The sequence below is a fragment of the Silurus meridionalis genome, chromosome 9 (assembly GCF_014805685.1).
Source record: "Silurus meridionalis isolate SWU-2019-XX chromosome 9, ASM1480568v1, whole genome shotgun sequence".
NCBI lineage: Eukaryota > Metazoa > Chordata > Actinopteri > Siluriformes > Siluridae > Silurus > Silurus meridionalis.
The window spans coordinates 26,080,025-26,101,544 of record NC_060892.1 but is presented as its reverse complement, the minus strand read 5'-3'; the positions used below and the strand labels follow the sequence as shown (position 1 = coordinate 26,101,544).

Below are 21,520 nucleotides of genomic sequence, written 5' to 3'. Positions count from 1 at the left end.
CAAAACAAGAAAATCCTTTCTGCTCGATTCAAACTTGGATTTTAACAAGTTGTTTCTTTGCTGCAGGACTTTGGATTGGTTTGGATTTTTTTCTGCCCTGCTCAAGACATTGTAGATAATCTGATCAATCCGAAATGTCAGAGTAATTTAGGATTTGACTCCTGAAACCTGTTTTTACATCCTCATTCCAATCTAAATAAATACTCTCCCATTTCTCTAAAAGTCAAACCTGAGCATTCTCACAGGCTGTTTGTCCTGTTTTTCAGCTCTACAGTTTCACAACTCATCAGCAGCCTTCTGTTAAAGGATGCGTACGTTTTCTTCAATAAATTTGATATTAAATGCACGAGTTGCTACGACTCGCTTCTGTAACCAGGATGATTTCTTAAAAATTGTAGATATTTATAGCTATAAATTGTGCAGATGTCTTTTGTTGCTTCTTCTTTCCTTAATCAAGAATAAACCCCTCAGTCTCTCCAGGTCTCACTGGGCATGAGACACGGAACACATCTGGTTTGGGATGTCGGTTTACCAGGAGGAGCTGAGATCCACCGATCCACAACAAATGACTAAAAATGAGTGAGTAATCCACCATCCGGTGTGCTTTCAGGAGTCGAAGGGAATCTGGAAAATCCAAAAATGATAAAAAGGTGAGAAGATAATAAACGAGACAGTGTTTTAAAGAATCTGGTGTAATGTAAAGTTTATTATTATTGCAGTTGTAAAGTAATGCAGATTATTATTATTATTATTATTAACATTTGTGATCAATGTTTGAACAGTTTATATTTAAAAAACAATTTTAAATTAAATGCCTAAATATTGTATAAACCAATAAATAAAATAGAATCAATCAAATAATTGCAATACACTTTTTGGTATATTGATTAAAGTGAGTAATTTAATTAAATTGGCACACATGAAATGTATTAAATAAAATTAAATAAATGGATAAATAAAATAGTTTATATTTGGGTATTACAGATGTGTGTGTGTGTGTGTGTGTGTGTGTGTGTGTGTGTTAATATGCTAATATATAATTATGATACAAATCTCACACACAGGGTTTAGGGTTTGTTTTTTTGGTATAAACCATCGCATGAACATTTAATTTGACTAAATTTTAATTGTAATTTTAATTTGATCAGCTACACATTATAAATAAGTTAATTTTAGAATGTAGTAAATATTCATCAGGTTTAGTTCGGTTTTTATCAGTAAAGACTTTACAGCTGAACACGTGACCTGTATTAATATGTAGAAACTAGCTATCAGTAGGAATCAGCAGTATTTATCACTCTGATGTTTTGTTGTGTTAAAATTGTCTGTTTAAATGCGGCTCCAGGAGACGTCTCAGAAACCTCAGGATGAGGAAGAGGAGTTAATGATGCAGACAAAAACATGCAGAAATGAATCCTGGATAACGCTCGGAGGTGGAGATCAGAGCAGCGCAGATCATTCACATATCTGTTCCTCAAATCCCTTCTTTTAGATCAAATCCCAACATCGAAAAATGTCATTTAATGTTTTTGCACCGAAATTTTTAATAAAATGATTTCCGATGAACTGCACTTTCACTCTGCTCGAGATGTGTTTTGTTCCGCTCATGTTAAAGACCCCCGAAGTGCACAACTGATCTAGAAAAGCTCTGCACATACAACATGTGTACACAATCACTTTCTATTGAAAAACACACCCAAACATCCCACCATTTAGTTTATTCTCAACTTGAACACAATACAAACGTGAAACACGCTTTTCCTGCTTCTTGTTCACACTGATAGAATTATTTATCACTTTCACCTTCTGGTACGACTTTCTATTTCTTTGAAATCACTAACATATTGTAAAGAGCACACATCCTGGTTAGATCACGTCAGCACCGTGTCATGGGTGGCTGCAGGTTGCTTTCTGGGTTTTTCCCTTTTTTAATTCAGTCTGTCATCAGAGCTTCATTATGTGCTCTTACAGTGTAATGCTGAGATTTGATACAGTAATCATAATAGAAATGTAATATTCTATATATGAAATGTATTTTGCATTATTATGTATTATTAGTGGAAGCAACAACACAACAAAAATATCGAAAATGTCTCCACTTTGTCTTGTCTTGTAATTAATGGATGGGCTTCATGGTCTTCTTTCTGAATTTCTGTGGTTGTGGCTGACAAAAGACAAATATTCAAACCACGTGTTTGTGGTTGAAAAGTGGGTTTGATTGTGCTAATATTGATAGACAAAACAATTAAAAAAAAAAAAACCCTCAGTCAAATGCGCCACCGGGAATTCGCAATAATGTCAGTGGATCCAGTGTTTCTCAAAGTCTGGGGCTTTTTTACAATTTAATATACAGATCTTACATACAGATGTGCGAGTGGGAAGTAGTGCACATAGAAAAAGAATGTCCTGGATATTGCACATGTGTTTAAGTGATAAAGGAAAATCCTTGTGCCTCGTAATTCTGGTCTTCGGTGCTCAGGATCCAGAGAGCAGGTGGTATAACGGTGGTATAATTTGGTATAACGGTGGTATCATTTCACTTAGCTACATTATACAATAAAAATGTAATAACGTTGAGATATTAAAGTACATCTACAGCTTTTATTTGAGCTAGCTGTATAGCTAACGATAATATTCTGGTAAAATCTGTTCCAATGACAACCTTCATCAAGGCCCATGTGTTCATGCAGCTCAAGGTGAGAAAAGAATAATGTAGCGACATAGTAGTGAGGTGAGAAAAGGAAGTGTTTGGCTGACGTTTTTATTTATTGTGAGAACCCTGAACAACCACTTCCACATTTTATTGACACTTTCTGCTCAGATTGCAAACGACATTATATTTAAAAAAAAAAAAAAAAAAGAAATTTGAAATGACTGTACAGAGCAATATGTGTTTATTCTTTATACTTCATGTACAAAACTGAGTGTGTCTCCTATAATTTTAAAGTAGAGGTGCATCATGGGAGAAAAAAACATACTGTGTGTGTGTGTGTGTGTGTGTGTGTGTGTGTGTGTGTGTGTGGTTTTACTGTAAAAAGCACCAGAATTAAGAAAAAAAAATATAATTATAACTATAGTCAGTTCTGAGTGTCATGAATACAAATTATTATTTCAATTTATTATTATAATAAAGATAATTTTTTTTATTTTTAGGAATAACTATTTCATGGAATTTTTAGTTTAGTATAAATATTTTTTGAACCCCCGGGAATTTGTATTAGCACAAAATAATCATGGCACGTCTTAATGTATTCATATTGATGAGCACTGAAATGAACACCTCTGGAACATCTGGGCTGCTGAGTGATAGCCGTGTTTCATATTTATGACAATGTGTGTTAGATTCATTTGTTTCATTTCACACAATGATGCTGCAAAGTCACACACTGAGTGCTTTATTACAGCTTTTATTAAAACTCTTTTATTAACTGATTGATTTATTTTTATATTATATTATATCAGTGATATGAAATATGAACATGTGCAGGTGCAAAATTGGACTGATTCTCTGATTAATGTGGATTTGATGAAATCATTCTAACTAACTATAATCATTTCTTTAACTCTTTTTTGTTTAAAGGTGTTTAAAATGAGGTCATTGGAATGACAAATTGTGCCGTGCGATAAAAAAACAAGTCACTTGCGAATGTCAGTGTTAAAACCTCGAACATGAAAACTCCAGACAGTCATATGAAACCAACCTCTAACATCTGCTTTTTTTTTGTGTGATGTGTGTGAAAGTGCGTAAATGGGTCACTACAGGTTCCTGGAACTGCTGTTTTCTGAACTTCTGATAAAAACTTGGTTAGGAAGCCATTTCACTAAAATTTCAAGTGTGTGAAGAAAGAAGAGAACTTTTTGAGTAATTTTGAGTTCTTACCTGATATTAACCCATGACTCATTACAAGAACATTACAATGTAGCAGTGACCCATTTGATGACATGGTTTAAAGTGATTTAATGGATTTAAAAACACTTTTTATATGTTAAGGAATAAATATGAAATATTAACATTTCAGTGTCAGTATGGCCATTTAACCATGAAGGATAGATATAGATATTAATATATTTTGTTTTATTCTGTTAAAAATATATAATTCACAGAGCTTTGAACCCTGGACCTTCTGCATGTAAAACAGCTTGTATAAACTGATGCACGCACATGTTGCAAGGTTCTTTAGTTTAAAAACAAATTGTGGCTCGGCTGAGGTTTGTTTCGCGACTGGTCTTCACGTAAAGAAGGCGTGATGACGACTACACTACGGAACCAAAACAAGTGCCCCTGGAACCACAACTTTAGGATGTTGGACATTGTTTTATTTTCTGTTTAAAAATAGAAATTCCCCAAATCCACTCAGTTCTGCTGGGGCTCAAACCCAGAACCTTCTGCATGTAAAGGATATCATGGCCAACAGATAGATCCAGATAGAGGCCTGTTGAAAGAAAAGGACATGAGATTGTTGCTTTCTCCTAAACAGATACACTCATACCTGGCTCCATTGGGAGTTGAACCCATGATGACCACACCTTTAAGATATTGGGGATTTTTTTCTGTTTAAAAAATTAAACTCCCCAAAATTTGGTTGCACTGGAGCTTCAACCCAAAAACTTCTGCGTGTAAAACAGACATGATGACCACAATACCATGGAACCTGTATCTTGGCTGTGCAAGACAACCTTTGGATTCCACTGGGGATGGAACCCAAGGCCTAATGCATGTAAAGTAGGTCATGACCACTACACAATAGATGTAGAAAGAGGCTTTGTGAAAGACTAGGAAATTATATTCTCGTGTTTTTTTTCTAAACAAATGCACACCAAACACTTGGTTCCACTGGGACTTGAACCCAGGACCTTCTGCGTGTAAAGCAGACGTGATAACCGCTACACTATAGAACCTGCAAGAAGTTGAGTCCTCAACACTCTTTTTAGGCTGGTGCCTTCACACCAGGCCCTTCAGAATTTAAATTAGATCTTAACCGCTCCACTATGGATCAAGATCAAGAACTTTGTTCCACTGGGGGTTGAACCCAGGACCTTCTGCATGTAAAGTAGATGTGATGACCACCACACTATGGAACTCGCTAAAAGGTTGGAGGAACACTACAGTAGAAAACTGTGGATTCTATTTTTTTTTTCAGAAATATATTTCAGTCACATGATGCTGTCTCAGGATTTTTGGATTTTTAAACAGTTGACATTTTTCTGAGCATTTGATTTATTTTAGTCATTTCACAGCCATTGATTTTCTCTGCACAACTGGAGTTGATGGAACAGTAGCAGAAATAAAGCAGAACTGTATAAGGAGGGCTTATTCTGGAGTTGAGTTTTTTTTAGTGGTCACAATGGTGGGCCTTGAACAACTGTAAATACTGCACAGAGCTTCCTTTCTATATAAGTCAAGTTTTCAAGTCAAGTTTATTTCTATTGCGTTTTCACAACACACATTGTCTCAAAGCAGCTTTACAGAATTGAACAGTGAAGGTGAACGGTGTGTGTTTATCCCTGATGAGCACCATGGAGACTGTGGTGAAGGAAAAACTCCCTTAGATGTTATGAGGAAGAAACCTTGAGAGGAACCAGACTCAAAAGCAGAACCTCATCCTCATTTGGGTGACATCAAGAGTGTGATTATAGTCTTTAAACACTACAGAACACTGGAGAGTGAGAACTAACATGAGCACTGGAGTGTGTGATTATGACTGATGATCTTTCTACAGTCTTCTACAGTCATTATGGTTATAAAACTAGGAGCTACTGAGCAACTCATAAAATAGCTCAACATCTGAGATCATCACAGATCCAACACCAGCTTCTCCATGCCAGAGCCTTTAAACACTCAAAGAGGTCCAGTGTCCAAACTCCACACATGTAGCGGGATCCAATTGGCACTGGTACGTCTCTAGATGGTTCGGGATGTTTGTGAGTTCGGCATCTACTCCTTTAAAGGTCCATAATCTTCATGAGGTGGGACGTGACTGGAGCTGGCCAAACCTCAGGATGCCTTGGGATGGGGAGAGAAAGAGGAGCAGTGGAGAGAAATTAGCATAGCTGCTGTTCATGATATTAACAGCACAAGTTGATAATGTGCATGTGATCAGATGTTCTGGAGCACAAGGTTATGATGTGAGACGTATGTTAGTTATATAAGTTCAGCTACTTTACTCACCATTTCTAGTGATAACTATCATAACATTCACTCGTTGCTGCATGATTGGCTGGTTAGAATGAGAAGAATGAGTAGGTGTACAGGCGTTTCTAATAAAGTGAGAGTTGAGAGTAATGATCCTCTAATTCTCTGAAAGGATTAGTAATCTGGGCAAAAACTCTTCCAGGTAGAAACACAACCTGCAATATACTGACTAGCAAATAGATGGTAGCGAGAACTGTATAATATTAATCTAACCTCATGGTTAATATGTCTAACCATTGAGAAACTGCCTGAGAAGATCATCATGAACATCGTAGCTCATAGCGCTCGTATCCTCAGGCAGATCACCACTGGGGCTGCCATCAAAAATCCTTGCTTGCTGTATTCAATATTCAGTAAAATACTGGCGAATTGGTTTTTCTCTCTGTCTTCATTTCTGTAAATAAATACAGTTTTGCTAGCAATTCTAGATCTGGTTGAAGTGTGAAAAAACATCTAGCAGGTGCATGTAGTGGTATTGTACAGGAGTAGAGTGTGGTTTTCACCAGGTTGTTCTCGTTGTGTGTGTGTGTGGGGGGTGTTTGCTTGCAAAACAACAGGTGAGTAAACACACAACGGTTATATAGAGCAATTAAAGACTGCAGGAATTTATTCTGAAAAGGGCACAGGGCTGGGGTACTTCTGACTCATTAAATACCTGTGTGTTCATGCATGCATCTGTGTGTGTGTGTGTGTGTGTGTGTGTGTGTGTGTGTCCACAAGAGTATGAATATCTGACAGTTTTGACCTTCCAGAAACCTTTGTCTGGTCCAAACGAAACCTGCAACCGAACAAAACAAGCAACAGTGTTTCCTACTGGTTATTATGGTTACAGCTTTGATATATGTAGAACATTACTTTCCTGCATTTCTAATTGTCACTTATTACCAATATAACTATAACAAGTGTGTGTGTGTGTGTGTGTGTGTGTGTGTGTGTGTGTGTGCGTGCGTGCGTGCGTGTGTGTGTGTGTGTGTGTGTGCATTGGTTTCCCTTTCTCTAATGTTGGAAATGTATCTTCCTTTCTCCCAGGCAGGCAACAACAATAACCACGGTATGGGTAATCCTCATCATCGCCATCACCATGGTAACTAAGAAACCATCTCCATTCTCTCTCTCTCTCTCTCTCTCTCTCTCTCTCTCTCTCTCTCTCTCTATATATATATATATATATATATATATATATATATATATATATATATATATATATATGTGTGTGTGTTAATTTATTTGTTTTTGTACTCCTAGAGCCTTTCAGAGCATGAAACGATGAAGAAAACAATGACTTTTGACCCACACTGCTAGACAGTGCCCCCTTCTACTGTATTATTATTATTATTATTATTATTATTATTATTATCATTATTATTATTATTATTATTTCAGACAATTCCACCCTGAACTAAAAGAAAACAGTAACACTGACTTGTTTGGACACTTCAAAGTTGTGACATTAGATATTGAAAATGAAAGCTTTGCTGCCACCTACAGGTCAGATTTATATACATTTCTCTTTCTTTTTTTTCTTTTCTCCGTTTCATCCTGTGTGGTGTTTTTGCATGATAGATTGATTGAATTATTCATTGTGTACGCAACTTTAATGAATTATTCTTATGTATCTATAATCATCATCATCATCATCATTATCCTCATCATCACCACCCCATCCTCCTCCTCCTCCTCCTCCTTCTCCTTTTCCTCCTCCCTTCCCTTTTAACCTGTTCATTATAGTTCTTCGGGAGACATGCGCGCATCCTTCACTCGGAAAGCTCCGTGTTTTTGATCAGATCTTCCTTACAACTGGTTTTGAGTGGATTAGACAGGGGTGATGTGATGTGATATGATGAGATGTGAGATGGTTTGGTGTGATGTGATGTGATGTTCAGGATTTCTGCTTGAGATCTGATCCAGCTTTCAGCACTTGGCTTGTTGCTGAACGTTGCGAGGCATGAAGAGGAGAGACAAGCTGAAAATCCCCTCTCTCACTTTGGAGTAAGTTTTTCCTTTTTTCCCTTTTTTTTATTTTGTTTTATTTCCTCCATCACTGGTGAATAATTTAGGAGTAGCTTCTGGAAGACGAGGGGAAACCTCTCACTACTGCTGAGCTGGAAGAAGAAAGGAAAGAAAAACCCACCCAAAAGAATACACTCATATTTTATATATATTATATTTTTGCATGAATTTATACTTATGATATATATTAATGTATTATATATAGTTTTGCAGTCAAAGAGTGAAACCTTATCAATCTTAGGAAACACTACTATACAGCTGTCTTGTTGGTTTATTTCTAACATCTCAGAGATGCTGAGCTTGATGGCACGTCCTCATCTTTGTCTTGCACCTAATTTGTTTGATATGTGACAGACACTGAGAGCACTCAGACTGATCTGCTCACTTTGTTCTGGGGAAAAAACTGCTCAATCCATGAGCTTCATCATTCCTGAAACCTCATATTAATAAAATTGTGCTGAAGCTTTGCGATGTGGTTGTTTTGGTTTTGACATCAACAAGAAGGTGAACTTGTTTCACTCGAGACCCACACTGGAGTGTGATGTGGATCGAATGAAGCATGAAGAGTGTTATTATGGGTTGTTTGTAAGGAAGCATCCTGTAGATGTCACTTGTGTGTTTGTGTGTGTGTGTGTGTGAAAGTTTTCATGGTTCGATGGCATGACACACACTTATAACACATTCACAGATCACATTGAACACATATTAGGAGCACACCACTGAAATAATAATAATAATTAAACAATAGTACATTTAATGGAACGTGTATTGAGTTATGTCAATTATTTTGCAATCTCTCACGCCAGGCATTGGACATCAGTTAGATAACAAAGCTTAAATACACTGGAGTATAAGTGCATACGCCCTACATCCTACACACAATGCGTAACCTTCTGCTTCAGTGCCTTAATGAACACAAAGTAAAGCCTGAGTCATTGCTTTAGATTATGATAATAGACGTGTGGAACTAACAGGGAAGTATCACTTACACAGCATGTGCACAAGTATATAGATATATATTTAGTTTTGTGGTTTTTTTGCTTACAATTTGCACATTTCCAACCTCTACAGACATCTAAAGGCACTTGGATGGACATGTTCACCGAATGTTCTGACTCTTTTCTGTTTCCTGCTCACAAGACATTTTATCCTGTCTCCCCCCAGATCCCTCTTCCAGCCTGCTTTAAGAGACAATCACTGCAGTACTCATGTTCTGTCCTCCCACTCCAAGCACTATGTAAATATAGCTGCTCTCTTCTGCCTGCTGGATTCTGATCCATATTACAGGCTTCTATCTGGAGCTTCTTGTCAGTTCTTCCTCTGTCATTAGTGAAAGCGATACGATTAGGACGGTCACAATTTCTGCTTCACTTTACGAAAAGTAGAACACGCACACACACACACACACACACACACACACACACACACACACACACACACACACACACACACACACACACACACACACACACATATATACATGCATACATGAATAGTGAGTGTTTAGTGTGTATACACTGCAATTTGCAAGCTGCTGTAAGTGAGTGTAGGAAATGATTAAACAAACGCACCAATGGCACTGCAGCGCACCAAGGGTTTTTCTGCACAGTTGGTTCTCCTCCAGTTCTCTCGCATCACTATGACAACACCCTCATGTTTTTGCAGCACATGTTGCTATCCATTGCACTGTGAGTTGCTCCTCGCTGTCAGGCTGCACACCATTTGTGCAGGTCTAATCTTTTTTTTTCCATCAAGTGAAAGTCCAGTCATACATTATTATGAAACACGTATGAAAAGAGGAAGATTTTCTGGATAAAGCTCCTTGTAAAAGTGTTTCAGCACCAGCATTGTGGTGTTTGGTTGGACTTCAGATTTAAATGAGTGGCACAACAATAGCTGACAGGACTTTGGCGTATGTCAGAACAATTAATTGGCGTTTGATTGTTTACCTCTTACATTGTTTACACACAGACGTGCATAGCGACACACTGGTTTGAAGGAGAATTTGAAGGCATTATACGTCATTGAAAGATTAGCGTTATTGAGGCCATGTAGGGGCGGGGCCATGATAGGGGCGGGGTTATGGCTAACATGTTCGTGGATTTTTTTCCGTTGTATAAAATGAGAACAAAATCAAGTTTTTTTTCCATTAGTTTTTTTCATTGGCAGGTCTATACATTTTTTCAAAATTAAAAAATCATAAATGAAAGTGTTTGTTGTAATACTTGAGTTTAGTGATGTATTGGAATCTCCAGGAGTGGGGTTTCTACTCTGCTGATGTTTTTTGCCAGTTCTTGACTGCATCTGTCTTCTGTTCTTGCGTATTCTTGGGCCATTTTGCTTTCAATCTCACAATGGATACTTAAAAAAATACAGCTGATTTGTTCTTGGCTGTTACAGAACATTCCGTATTTTGTGTTGCTTTGTAAATGTGCTTTGTTTTACTTTGGGTTCTATCGAATTCAAGCATTTAGTTGAATCTGGGCAGAAATATATCTCTCTATACTTCACAATTCCTCCTGCTGTCTTTGTCAGCGGTCACATCGTTGATAAATACCACAGAACCGGTTCCACTGCGAGCCGTTTATGTCCACACTTTAATATCTTGTCCACAAAGTGCCGGTTTGGCTGCAGGCTCTCATTCCAACCAAGTAAAAGTCTCACCTGCTTCCACTTGCTTAATCGCTTCATCTACCAGCTATTGAGTGTGTCTTGTATCTTTTTGGAATGCAGGCCTGCAGCAATACCACTGAGAGAGTGAATACCCCCTGCCATAATATGTTGTTTTTGTTGTTGTTGCAGAAGTGTACAGGTTTGTTTAAGGCGTCTGGTCTTCCTGTTTTTGAGGCTCTTGTGGTAAACCCTCTGTATTTACCCTGCTGAAGACTTCTCTTGATTGTTGACTTTGACACAGATGCACTTACCTCCTTGTTGGCCTGGGCATCTGTTTTTGATAGGGATTTTGTTCTCGTCAGTGGGAAAAGCATTCACATGTGATGTTTACGGTGGTTTTTCCGGGTCTTTTGGTGTTCGTGACTAAACGGTTGATTTGGGTAACGTTTTTCCTGAATGGTTTATTCATACTGAGGAACAGATTACAAACGCAAATGACGCTTGAACTCAACCCTAGTTTTTTTTTTATCTGCTCAACTGTAAATGAGATAATGAGGGAATAAAACACAGCTGGAACAACACACAGCTGGAACATCTGAGCAGCCTATATCACATCTGTTCCATTAGAAATGTTGCAACCTTTTGGTTTCGGATTTCCTCAACTTACAGCGATTTGTCTTCATATTCATTATTTAATTTATTTATCTATAACTTCATTCGACTCTAAAATAGACAGCAGCCAACATCTGCAGTGTTTATATAAGTACACTAAGAACAAACCATATACATAACAAAGCACTGTGAAAAGCTAAAAAGGTCAACTAGTGTAACTTATCATTCATCTGAGACTGTTTATCTTCTTTGGAAATAACCTTTCACCTGCTCTTTCACATTTCTGTGAACCTTCCTTCTTTTCGTTTCTGAAAATCGTTATTATCGGTGTCACAGAAGATCTGACCCGTCTGAAGCTGTTTTTTTGAACCCGTTCCAGCCAAACTTCGGCTGCTCAGCTTTCCATTAGGTCTCAGGTGAAAATATTCCCATCCCATCTCTTTCCTCTTTCCCATTCTCTGTGCAAGCAGCCGAACACATCGTCCTCCTGTCTCACACCTTCCTATCACACCGTCATCAGCAGCACCTTGCGCTGCAACCCTTAGCACTGTCGCATTTATACCTACTGGTACAACACATTTTGCATTCAGTCTAAGCAGCTCTGTGCAAGTGTTTTTATATTTTATTTAATGTGCGTTAAATTTGTTGCAAGACATAAAATCACAAAAAGCTTAGAAAGTGTGTGTGCATTGCAGGCGAGTCTCCACAATGTACAATCTGCACTTTAAACTCTTATACTCTATAATCAGACAGACTTGTCTGTCATTTCACAGTGAAAAAAATCTAATGTTATTAATCCTGTATATATTGGGAAATTAAAGTGTTAAAGCAGGATAGTAAAAAAAATATATATAGCGTATGTTATTTAAAAATCATCGATCTGATCAGGCAAAAAAAACGTGGGCTGCATTTTTTGTCGGCAGCTTCATAAAAATAAAGAAAAAACAAACAGTCATGAAGGAAACTAAAGGCAGCACAGGGACACTTAGTCAGAGCACTAACACATGTAAACGTGTCTTGACTTTCAGTTTGTCACCCAACCAGAGCCCAATCACCCCGAGCCCCTGCAGCCCCTGCAGCCCCTGCAGCCCTTTACAAACCCTTCATCCGTGGAGGTAAGCCAGTCGCCTCACATGCTGAAAAATACTACATAAATTATAAACAGAATTTAAATTAAAGCATATTGACATAACTAATACTGCCTAACTAGGTTTTATTTTTTTGTATGTATATATAATGTATGCTTCAGCCTATAACTAGCTCCAAACTGTCGTTTATTTTTGTTGTTGTTATTTTCTTTTAGATAAATAGATCTTATCATTAGTCTATGCATAAGTAAGTTATTTTCCAAGCTTGTAGGCTGCTGGCACATTAGTCTCATAATGATTACAGCAGTTATTTACGCCTATGACTAAAATGAACAATCCACTGTGAATGACTTGCATACGAATCCATACGAGTTGACTTTTCTACTTAGTTTTACTCTAGTGTCCTACATTTCCCGTAGTTCTGTCCGATTGCATGGTCATCATGGCCCTCTCAGGATTATTGCTGCATTTGTTGTGTTCATTTGAAAACTGTCATGATGACTTGGGATTTTGTTTTAAAAACCAACATGAAATTGTGTCTTTCTTTGTTGATCATATAAAGTTCATAGAAACAGCACTTTTATAGGTACAGGCCTCATGGCTAGTGGTCCTGTTTAGTGTTCATGAAATTGAGGCACAACACAACAGCGAACAAAAAGCGTGTTTGTTGTGAAATTTAGACGCTTAGTGATAAGCCTTTACACTCCAGTGATTAGTTGGTGAGTATTACAGCGTTATAAAGTTTGCATATCAACTGATTTTATTCAGAAGTCAGTTTGATAGTCTGTTTGTTCTTTTGTCACATGACTCCCATAGACACTATGCAGATAGATATATCACTATGCAAAAGGAGAAGGAACTGGTAGTTCAAATGACTAATCCAAGATGAATTTTCATGTTGACAGGGGCATTTTTACTGGTTGTAGGCAGGAAATTTGCAACCTCACCTTCTTGCTTCCTAAATAGGAAGAAAGGAAACCCCATATCAAAGTGGAATTCTACTCAGAAACCTGAAAGGTCCCCTCAACCCCAAGTTTGGTGTATGATGTCATGCCAACATGGCAGCCCACATTGCTGTATGGCATGACTTCAGTGTGATACCCAGACTTATATTCTCATGGGAATGACAAACACTGCAGCAAGGAACACCACAATTCCTAAAAAAACAAAAAAAACACTAATGTTTCCTTATATAAAACGTGATTTGTTTTCATGCTGGCTTTAGTGTGTGTGTGTGTGTGTGTGTGTGTGTGTGTGTTACATGTCAGCACATAGTTATTCGCCCTCTGCCGTGATCACGTTATTATTCACGGCACGACATTTACAAAATTGTGTTATTACGTGATTCTATTTTGACTAGCTGCGTTAAGACTTGAGGAAATGACGTCATCGCGGCTCAGCTCGTACCACGACCGGGGAAAAGTTTTGTAAATTATCACGAGTGCAGAACTGAGGACCGGAGCGAACTTGAACGTTAGAAAAACAAAATAAACGTTGAATAAAAGTTTATTATGACGCAATAGTCCGGGTGTTAAAGTGGGTCTGGTGGTATGTCTGACACCCCTACTGGAGCAGAGGTGGTACGTTCCAACGTCAGCGCTGGGTAATGAACAGAACAGAACACAAAGCAGCAGCGGGTCTGAGACAGGAGCAGGCGGGGATGATGGCGTGAGAGGAAGGAGGAAAGAAGTTTCCAAAACTATTTAGAATAAGTTATTAGTGCGCGCTCGACGCGGTGACAGGAATAGGCGGGGATGGAGCACACCCCGGACCGGTTGAGGAATGCTGAAAGTTCGTGGAGGAGCTACGAACCTGCCAGCTCGGATGGCTAAGCTAGGTTAGCTAATTCCCTCAGACAGTACCTCAGTCAGTCAGGAGCTGAAACAAAGCCCGGGGATGAAACTTCATGCCTTCTCTCGGAAAGTGCTTGAAAAGTGATGCGAACCGGACCCAGGTCCTGTGGCTGAAAGCGGGTTTACCGACTCCACACAGTGCGGGCAGAGGGAAAACCCCTCACGCGCAAGCTAGCTAACTAAACACTTCGGTACCGTTGGTACCATGTCTGACCCGAGCTGTTGGAGTGCTGCGACCAGCACCAAAGCCCACTTCGTCCCTGGGGCGATGCTGAAGAGATCCAAAAGGTAAGGACGGAGAAGAAAAATGCCGCTCGGTTCTTTAATTGTTCTGTAGGAACCTCACAGGTTCACGCGCACGCGACTTTGTTGTTTGTGTTGTGGCTCACGCGCTCGATCGCAACTCGGATCCAAAAACGATCCATTCCGCTGATGATCGGATTGTCTGAGAAGCAGGGTGAGAGTGCAGGTTTCTGATTCATCTTCATCATGCAAACAAATCAACAATTTAATTTGCATAACTCTTAACAATAGACATTGTCCCAACTCCACTGTGTATATGTACGAGTTTACTTCCTATAAATGTATCCTCAGTGAGTGGATCTAGTGGTGATTGTGGTAATAAAAAAATGTCCTGAGACTGAAGAAGAAACCTTTGGAGGAACCAGACTCAAATAGGAAACCAATCCTCATCCTCAACACCGAATGCATTAATTACAGTTCCATCATTATTGAGGTGTTTGGTGATGGACGCTTAAATGCAAAACATGCGATCTGTGTTCCTAAGCCCTTTTTAGCAGACTGTTGATCTTAATTTCAGTCCAAATCCATCTGTGAAGGTTTTGAGTTGCTTAGTAACTTTATGGATCTTTAGGGTGTTGATGTGGAACCATCCTCACATTGAGTGATCTCGACAGTGTCAGCATGGTGTTACTGGGGCTTGAACCTCCGACCTTTAGATCAGTAACCCAGAGCCTTAACTACTGAGCTGCCCGGATTTTTGTTTTTTTTGCCGAAATCTCACTTCATGTGGCATTTTTACACCACCCTCAATCCTTTCTCCATTCAGTGTAGCTCTCTACACTGTTAACCAGTTATTAACGAGTCCTGCTTTTCTCTTTCTGTGTGTGTGTGTGTGTGTGTGTGTGTGTGTGTTTGTCACAGTTGCCGCAGCAGCAGGAAGAACCTCGGGGTCGGGACGCCTTCGCCGACGCGCCCGCTTTCACCCCTGTCGGTCCACACAGGTGAGAGAGTCGACACAGACTCGTGAAAATAGAAACGTTTGTTAGACGTGCCCTGACGTCGAGGAAGTCATGCCATTGGTTACTGGCTTGACCAAAGAGAAAAACGAGTCACTGAAAATCCAAATGATAAATAATTAATTAAAAGCATTCACAGTGAGAGACTGCGAATGACTGTTTATTTATCACGGTTAAAACATGAACGTGAACATGAAATAACTTGTTTTCCCATAATTCATCCGTTCACGTGACTTTGCACATCGTGCCACATCATGTACTTTCAGCATGCCTTCATTTCACACTGTATTCTACGTACTCGTGGTACTCCACCTCCTCGCCTCTGGACGTTACATTTGATCTAACATCTGCACTACTTGTATCTGGTAACCGAGTGAGAGATTTTTTTTTTTTCTTCCCTACTGATCTGAAGCGTTCCCGTTATCAGATTACGCAGGGGCACGTAAACACGGTGTTACTTTCAAAATCGCATCCGTTTGCTGTGATCAGATTGTGTGAACACTCGTTCTCTGATCGACTGTAAGCAAAAGAGCGAGTGGCGCCACGTGGTCGTCCCACCCCAGATCTCTCTACTGCGTCTGCTTGGAGGTCGCAGGCGTCTGTTCGCTGAATGTGCTAATTATTAGCAGAACGCAGCGTTTGAATGATAAATACAACATTCCTGTGCACCGATGTGTCCCTGAGTGGACCTGTCGCTACAGTGCACCGGATTTATTTTATACTTATTGAATCGGAGGAGGAAAACGGACATTGATGTGATATGATGCAATGATTATAAGTGATGTACAGTCCGTGTCAGAACTCGAATTACAAAGGAGTCCTTTCAGACGGTGACGAGAGCCGCAGCAAATCAGGAGTTGAGTGTGTGTCAGAGCATAAACAATGCAAATGCTTGGGAGTGAGAGGGAGGGAGAGAGAGAGAGAGAGAAAGAGAGAGAGACGCTATGAGAGGAGGAAGAAGGATTCCAGACTGTCGGAGTTTAAACTTTTGTCCTGGTAAGATAAATATCAGATGAAAGATTTATTTATTCTCTAATTTATCTCTGAACCTGGTGCTTTTGTTTAATCTCTGATTTGTGTAGTGAGTGATGGATGATGGATTAATCCCTGTAGTGGAATTTTCATCGTTGAGAACTAGTTGAACCACAGACCTTATGATTTCCTGCAACAGGTGCTGGCGAGTTTCTGTTTATTTTGTAGTATCTCTTGAATGTCTACTCGTCAGATTTGCTTTATTTCAGCCGAGCTATTCCAGTCACTCTTGATCACGCTGCCACACCTCCACCGGTGCTTAGAATTATTTTAATGCCATACAGTTTGGTGTGCAGGTTTAGGACACACCCTTGGGTTTGATCTGAATCTCAGCATCACGCTCGGGTCATTATTTCGCACATCTCGCGTCGGGAATCGGCTTGTAATGATCTTTTATGACCAGAGAGGGCGTCCTCCTGAACATCTGCGTGTGAGCGAGTGAACAAAGATCATTAATTTGATCATATTTATTTATTTATTTATTTATTATTGCCAGTGTTTTCTTTGATATCCAGGACCCCTCTGACGTCCAGGTCACGTGTGATTAAATTCCTCTGCTTTTAATTAGTTTCATTAGTTATTCTACAGAGGTATTTAATGATATTACAAGACGTATAAATAATTTTAGACGTTATAAAAATTCAGATTTAAACAACATATGGAATATTTAATCATTTCTATAGTCATAAAAATGACTCATGTTTGTTGTGTTTATTTCATGTATTTTCTTGTTTTGTTTTTGTTGCTTCATTTATTTTGGTTTCTGCTGTGATTGTAGCTTTTGGCCGTAAAAATGACGTGACTGTTGTGTATATGGTGCACATGTGCACATCACTTCAGTGTATCGCTCCTTTTTAGGTTTTATAATCAACGTCACACTATTTGTGTACGCGATTGCCGGTCACGGTCATGTGCTTTACACAGTGTGTGGAAAGTAAGCGAGGGTGAACAAAAGCTCCTTTTAAAGATCGTATCTGAGCAGTGAATTTCCACAAGCTGGGTACTAACACAGACTTTTTCTTTAACTCTCAATCAGACTCGTCCACATAGGAAAAACAGTGTTCTATCATTTTCTTATTAGAAATAAAAAGATTTCTTTATGTAACAAAGCGCACACAGGTGCGTGTCAGTATTTTTATGTGCAGCACCTGTTTTCTTGACTTGTTGAATTTTTTTCTAGCTGCGAGCAGTCCTTTAGACAGTCCGAGAAATGTCTCAGCCATCGCCTCCCTCAACTTCCCGTTCGCCCGCAGGTGAGTAATCGCTCACACATCTTATTTATGGAGTAATCTCTGTCTGCTCTGTGCATTAATTCTGATGCATCTCTTTCTTCACCTCTCTTTCTCTATGTCCTTCCTCTCAGCCACCTGGCTCGAACTGACAGGTAGTGAATCTCTCCTTCACTCTGTTGGTTTGTTTGGGATTTCTGAAGGAACAATCATTCAGAGATCCACATTTCTCTCAGCTTCGTTAGTTATTTTTAATTGGCAAGTGAAGGTGTTAATTGAAATCACAAGCCTGTCTGCCGGTGATGGTGTATACAGGAGGGTATTAGAATGGTGGTGATGGGGTGATTATATAGAATAATGATTACTCTGTTATTAATACTTAATAATAATAAACTCAGTTAAATGTCTTTGTGCAATTTTCCAGTGCGGTCTTTTAGCTTTGATTTTTAATTATTTTGTCCTTGCAGGGCGGAGGGTAGAAGGTGGTCACTGGCCTCACTTCCATCATCTGGCTATGGCACCAATCCACCTAGTTCCACTGTCTCTGTAAGTGTCTTCAGAGTCGTTTTCATTTTGAAACCTGGGCGTGTTTTTACTTTCGGTAAAGCGCTTTCCCTCCTGTTGAAGAAGTAGTTTTGCATTTTCGTTTTAAAGTTCTAGTTTGGTAACTCCGACCTGAAAATTTGTATCACGTGAAGACGTGCAAATCCGAGATGGAGGCAGTGCTGCTTACCGTCACACAACACAGACAATGAGGGTTTATAGAACATTATTATGATTCTAGATTTCGCAGGCAGAATAGTCTTCTCATGGCTGTAGACCAGATGTTGCGTATTAAGTCTAATCCTTGGTTTAGCAGAATGTGATTCAAGTATGAACTTGGTACTAAATGTGTTTATTGATATTTACAGGTCATGTTTTTCTCTTCTATACTCAAATTCTAAATCCTTCTGAATTCTGTTTCAGTCCTCCTCCTCTTCCCAAGAACGCTTACACCAGCTTCCATACCAGCCCACCCAAGACGAGCTCCACTTCCTGTTCAGACACTTCCGTAGCTCGGAGAGTATGACCGACGATGATGGCCGAAGCTCGTCGTTTATACGCCCGCGTTCCCGTAGTCTCAGGTAATCTCTCCCTCATGTATAGCGTTAATGGTTTGTAAGCGCGCATATTATCGCGCGTGTGAATAAAATGCTGCGTCGCTTGTTTGTGTTTTATTTGTTGTATCGGTGCAGTCGCAGTCTTCTTTACATGTGTTTTCAGTCCAGCTTCAGTAGATCTCTATGAGGTTCTCCCACACACAGCTTAGTGCTCACAATATACACCTTCTCTACACTGCCCACTCACACGTAATGCTAGCACATACTACAGTCAGGTCATTAAAGAGTTAAGTAGCTTCTCAGGATAGATTTATTTGCTCAATACTTGAATATTAGAATGCAGACACATTACTAATATAAAATGCTAATTATTTGTATAATTTCTTCTGTTACAGCCCCGGACGCACAAGCAGCTCGTTCGACAGCGAAACTGTGATGATGAATCATGTTTACAAGGAGAGGTTTCCAAAGGTATCCCATCCCACCTGAGTGGTGTCATGAATTATTTTACATCTTAACTCCTTTTTAATTTCGTGCTGATGATCAGCAGGCTTCAGGTAGACTCACCGTTAAACTCTTGTGTCCAGGCCACGGCGCAGATGGAGGAGCGCTTGCTGGACATCATCACGCACTGTTCTGCCGACACCACTTTACCTCTGGGAGACGGAGTACTGGGTTTCATCCAGCACCAGCTGGTGGAGCTCGCAAGGGACTGTCTGGACAAGTCACAGAAAGACCTGATCACCTCCCTGTACTTTCTAGAGCTGCAGGAGAATCTCGACAAGCTGCTGCATGAGGTGCGACATGAAACCGTCCGCATGTGTCTTTTCACTGTGAATTTTAAACATCGTTGAAGGAATTCAGAGGAGCATTTTTGCTTTATTTAACATGGAGGCAAAAAGCCATACATTTTTCTTTATTATATTTTCCTTGTAGGTGTGAACTTAAGGTGCGTAACTGGCACTCTGGTAACACTGAAGTCTTTGAAATAACAAGTCAACATATTTTGAGCTTTAGTAGAAAAATACATTCAGGGTTTTTGCAGACTCTTTAAAAAGTCTAAAATTAAAGAATCTAAATTTTAGGCCTTAAAATTCCCTTTTCTTAGTCTTAAATAATTTTAAACGTAATTATTTTTCGAAATCTATGTAACACTACCTCTAACGATCATTAAATTGCTCCTGCAGCACTTTAGAATGTTTTTTTGTTTGTTTGTTTCCTGTGCTGGTGTTCTTTCTTTTTGTAGTACAAATATAATTCGCAGTATTACAGATTAAATCTTTTAGCTATGAGGAAGTGCAGGTTTCACGATACGTCGTCTTGAAAGACAAAAAGGCCAGTTGCCAACAAGTTTGTGTTGTTGATGTGATATAGGTCTTAAATTTGTTCTTGACGCTCTTAAAGTCTTAATCTGACTCAAACCTGAGGAAACCCTGTACATTTGACTGATTTGCATAACATCCCTTCATTGCGTTGCATAATTGCTAATAGATGACTGACTCAGCTGCTACCCTTAGGCCCGTTTTAGTTTCTTTTGTTTTTTTTAAATCAACAATATTGCATCATGTCAAAATAATTGCTAATGGATGACTGACTCAGCTGCTACCCTTAGGCCCGTTTTAGTTTCTTTTGTTTTTTTTTAATCAAAAATATTGCATCATGTCAAAATAATTGTTCATGACCCATATGCAGAGTTAATAGTTTTAGCGATGCTGGGATTTAAAGATGTTTATATTAAACACAGATTAACCACCGACGTGACATTTAAACATTTCTGTTTTTTGCCGTACCACTCGGATTATCGTGTCTCTTTTGGCTACGCCGAGCTGTTTATTGCTCATCTGTGGCTCAAGCCGGCAGCTGATCTGACGGTGATCTCTAAAGCTGGCTCCTGCGCAGTTTCAGACGGTACCAGGCAGGAGCTAGCAGAACAAACCCCCCGCTGTTTCGGAGAGGAGAAGTAACATCACGCTGAGCTGAGCTGAGCTGTGCCTGACACCAGCGTGACAAAAGTGCCATCTTCTCTCATCTCCCTTTCCTTTCACCCCTCCCCCCTCCATGGCATCCTCTTTTTACTTTTATCGAAAAGAGTAACAAGTTCAGTAAGAAACAGCAAGTCTACCAGACATTTTTATCACGGCTCACGACACAGACGTTAATTGCGAGGCCGAGGGAGCGCCGCTATCCGGGAGGGGAATTTCCCCGTGTGTCGTCCTACCCTGTGTGTCTCAGGGTTAAAAATGCAGATCTCCCCTTCTCAGGGCTAGAGAATCTTCCACGCTACTCGAGAGCCATAGTTTCCATAGCAACCCCCACCTTCTGTGCAGTGTGTAGACAGCCCCAGGCAGGACTCATCGCTCGCTGTCAGATTGCAGGGCTGCTGTGGACATTATTCACAAAGCTAAGCTTATTAAAGTGTTTCCCACATCCTGCACTCAATGCCTCCGGTCTATAGGCTCTGGATTTTATTTATTTATTTTATAATAACTAATTTCTTTGTACTCGCATTTACCCTTCCAGCTGTTTGTTGC

At 39.5% G+C, this 21,520-nt stretch overlaps 1 protein-coding gene, 1 long non-coding RNA gene and 1 other non-coding gene across 3 annotated transcripts in view; 2 read left to right on the top strand and 1 right to left on the bottom strand.

The window, feature by feature from the left end:
• The first annotated feature begins 237 nt into the window (after nt 1-237).
• LOC124391506 lies at nt 238-1,565 on the top strand. Its single transcript, XR_006926992.1, has 3 exons — nt 238-311; nt 458-650; nt 1,346-1,565. It is a non-coding gene; the product is annotated as an uncharacterized LOC124391506 (long non-coding RNA).
• Nucleotides 1,566-4,826: 3,261 nt separating this feature from the next.
• trnav-uac lies at nt 4,827-4,899 on the bottom strand. The gene has a single exon. It is a non-coding gene; the product is annotated as a tRNA-Val (tRNA).
• A 3,026-nt stretch (nt 4,900-7,925) lies between these two features.
• Nucleotides 7,926-21,520, top strand: part of mast3b (microtubule associated serine/threonine kinase 3b) — a 23,442-nt gene continuing 9,847 nt past the window's right edge. The window contains 9 exon segments of the mRNA XM_046858025.1: nt 7,926-8,182; nt 12,457-12,543; nt 15,534-15,613; nt 17,841-17,913; nt 18,024-18,044; nt 18,357-18,435; nt 18,856-19,013; nt 19,385-19,460; nt 19,577-19,786. Of these exon segments, the coding sequence (XP_046713981.1) occupies nt 8,139-8,182; nt 12,457-12,543; nt 15,534-15,613; nt 17,841-17,913; nt 18,024-18,044; nt 18,357-18,435; nt 18,856-19,013; nt 19,385-19,460; nt 19,577-19,786 (828 nt within the window). The 5' untranslated portion in view covers nt 7,926-8,138.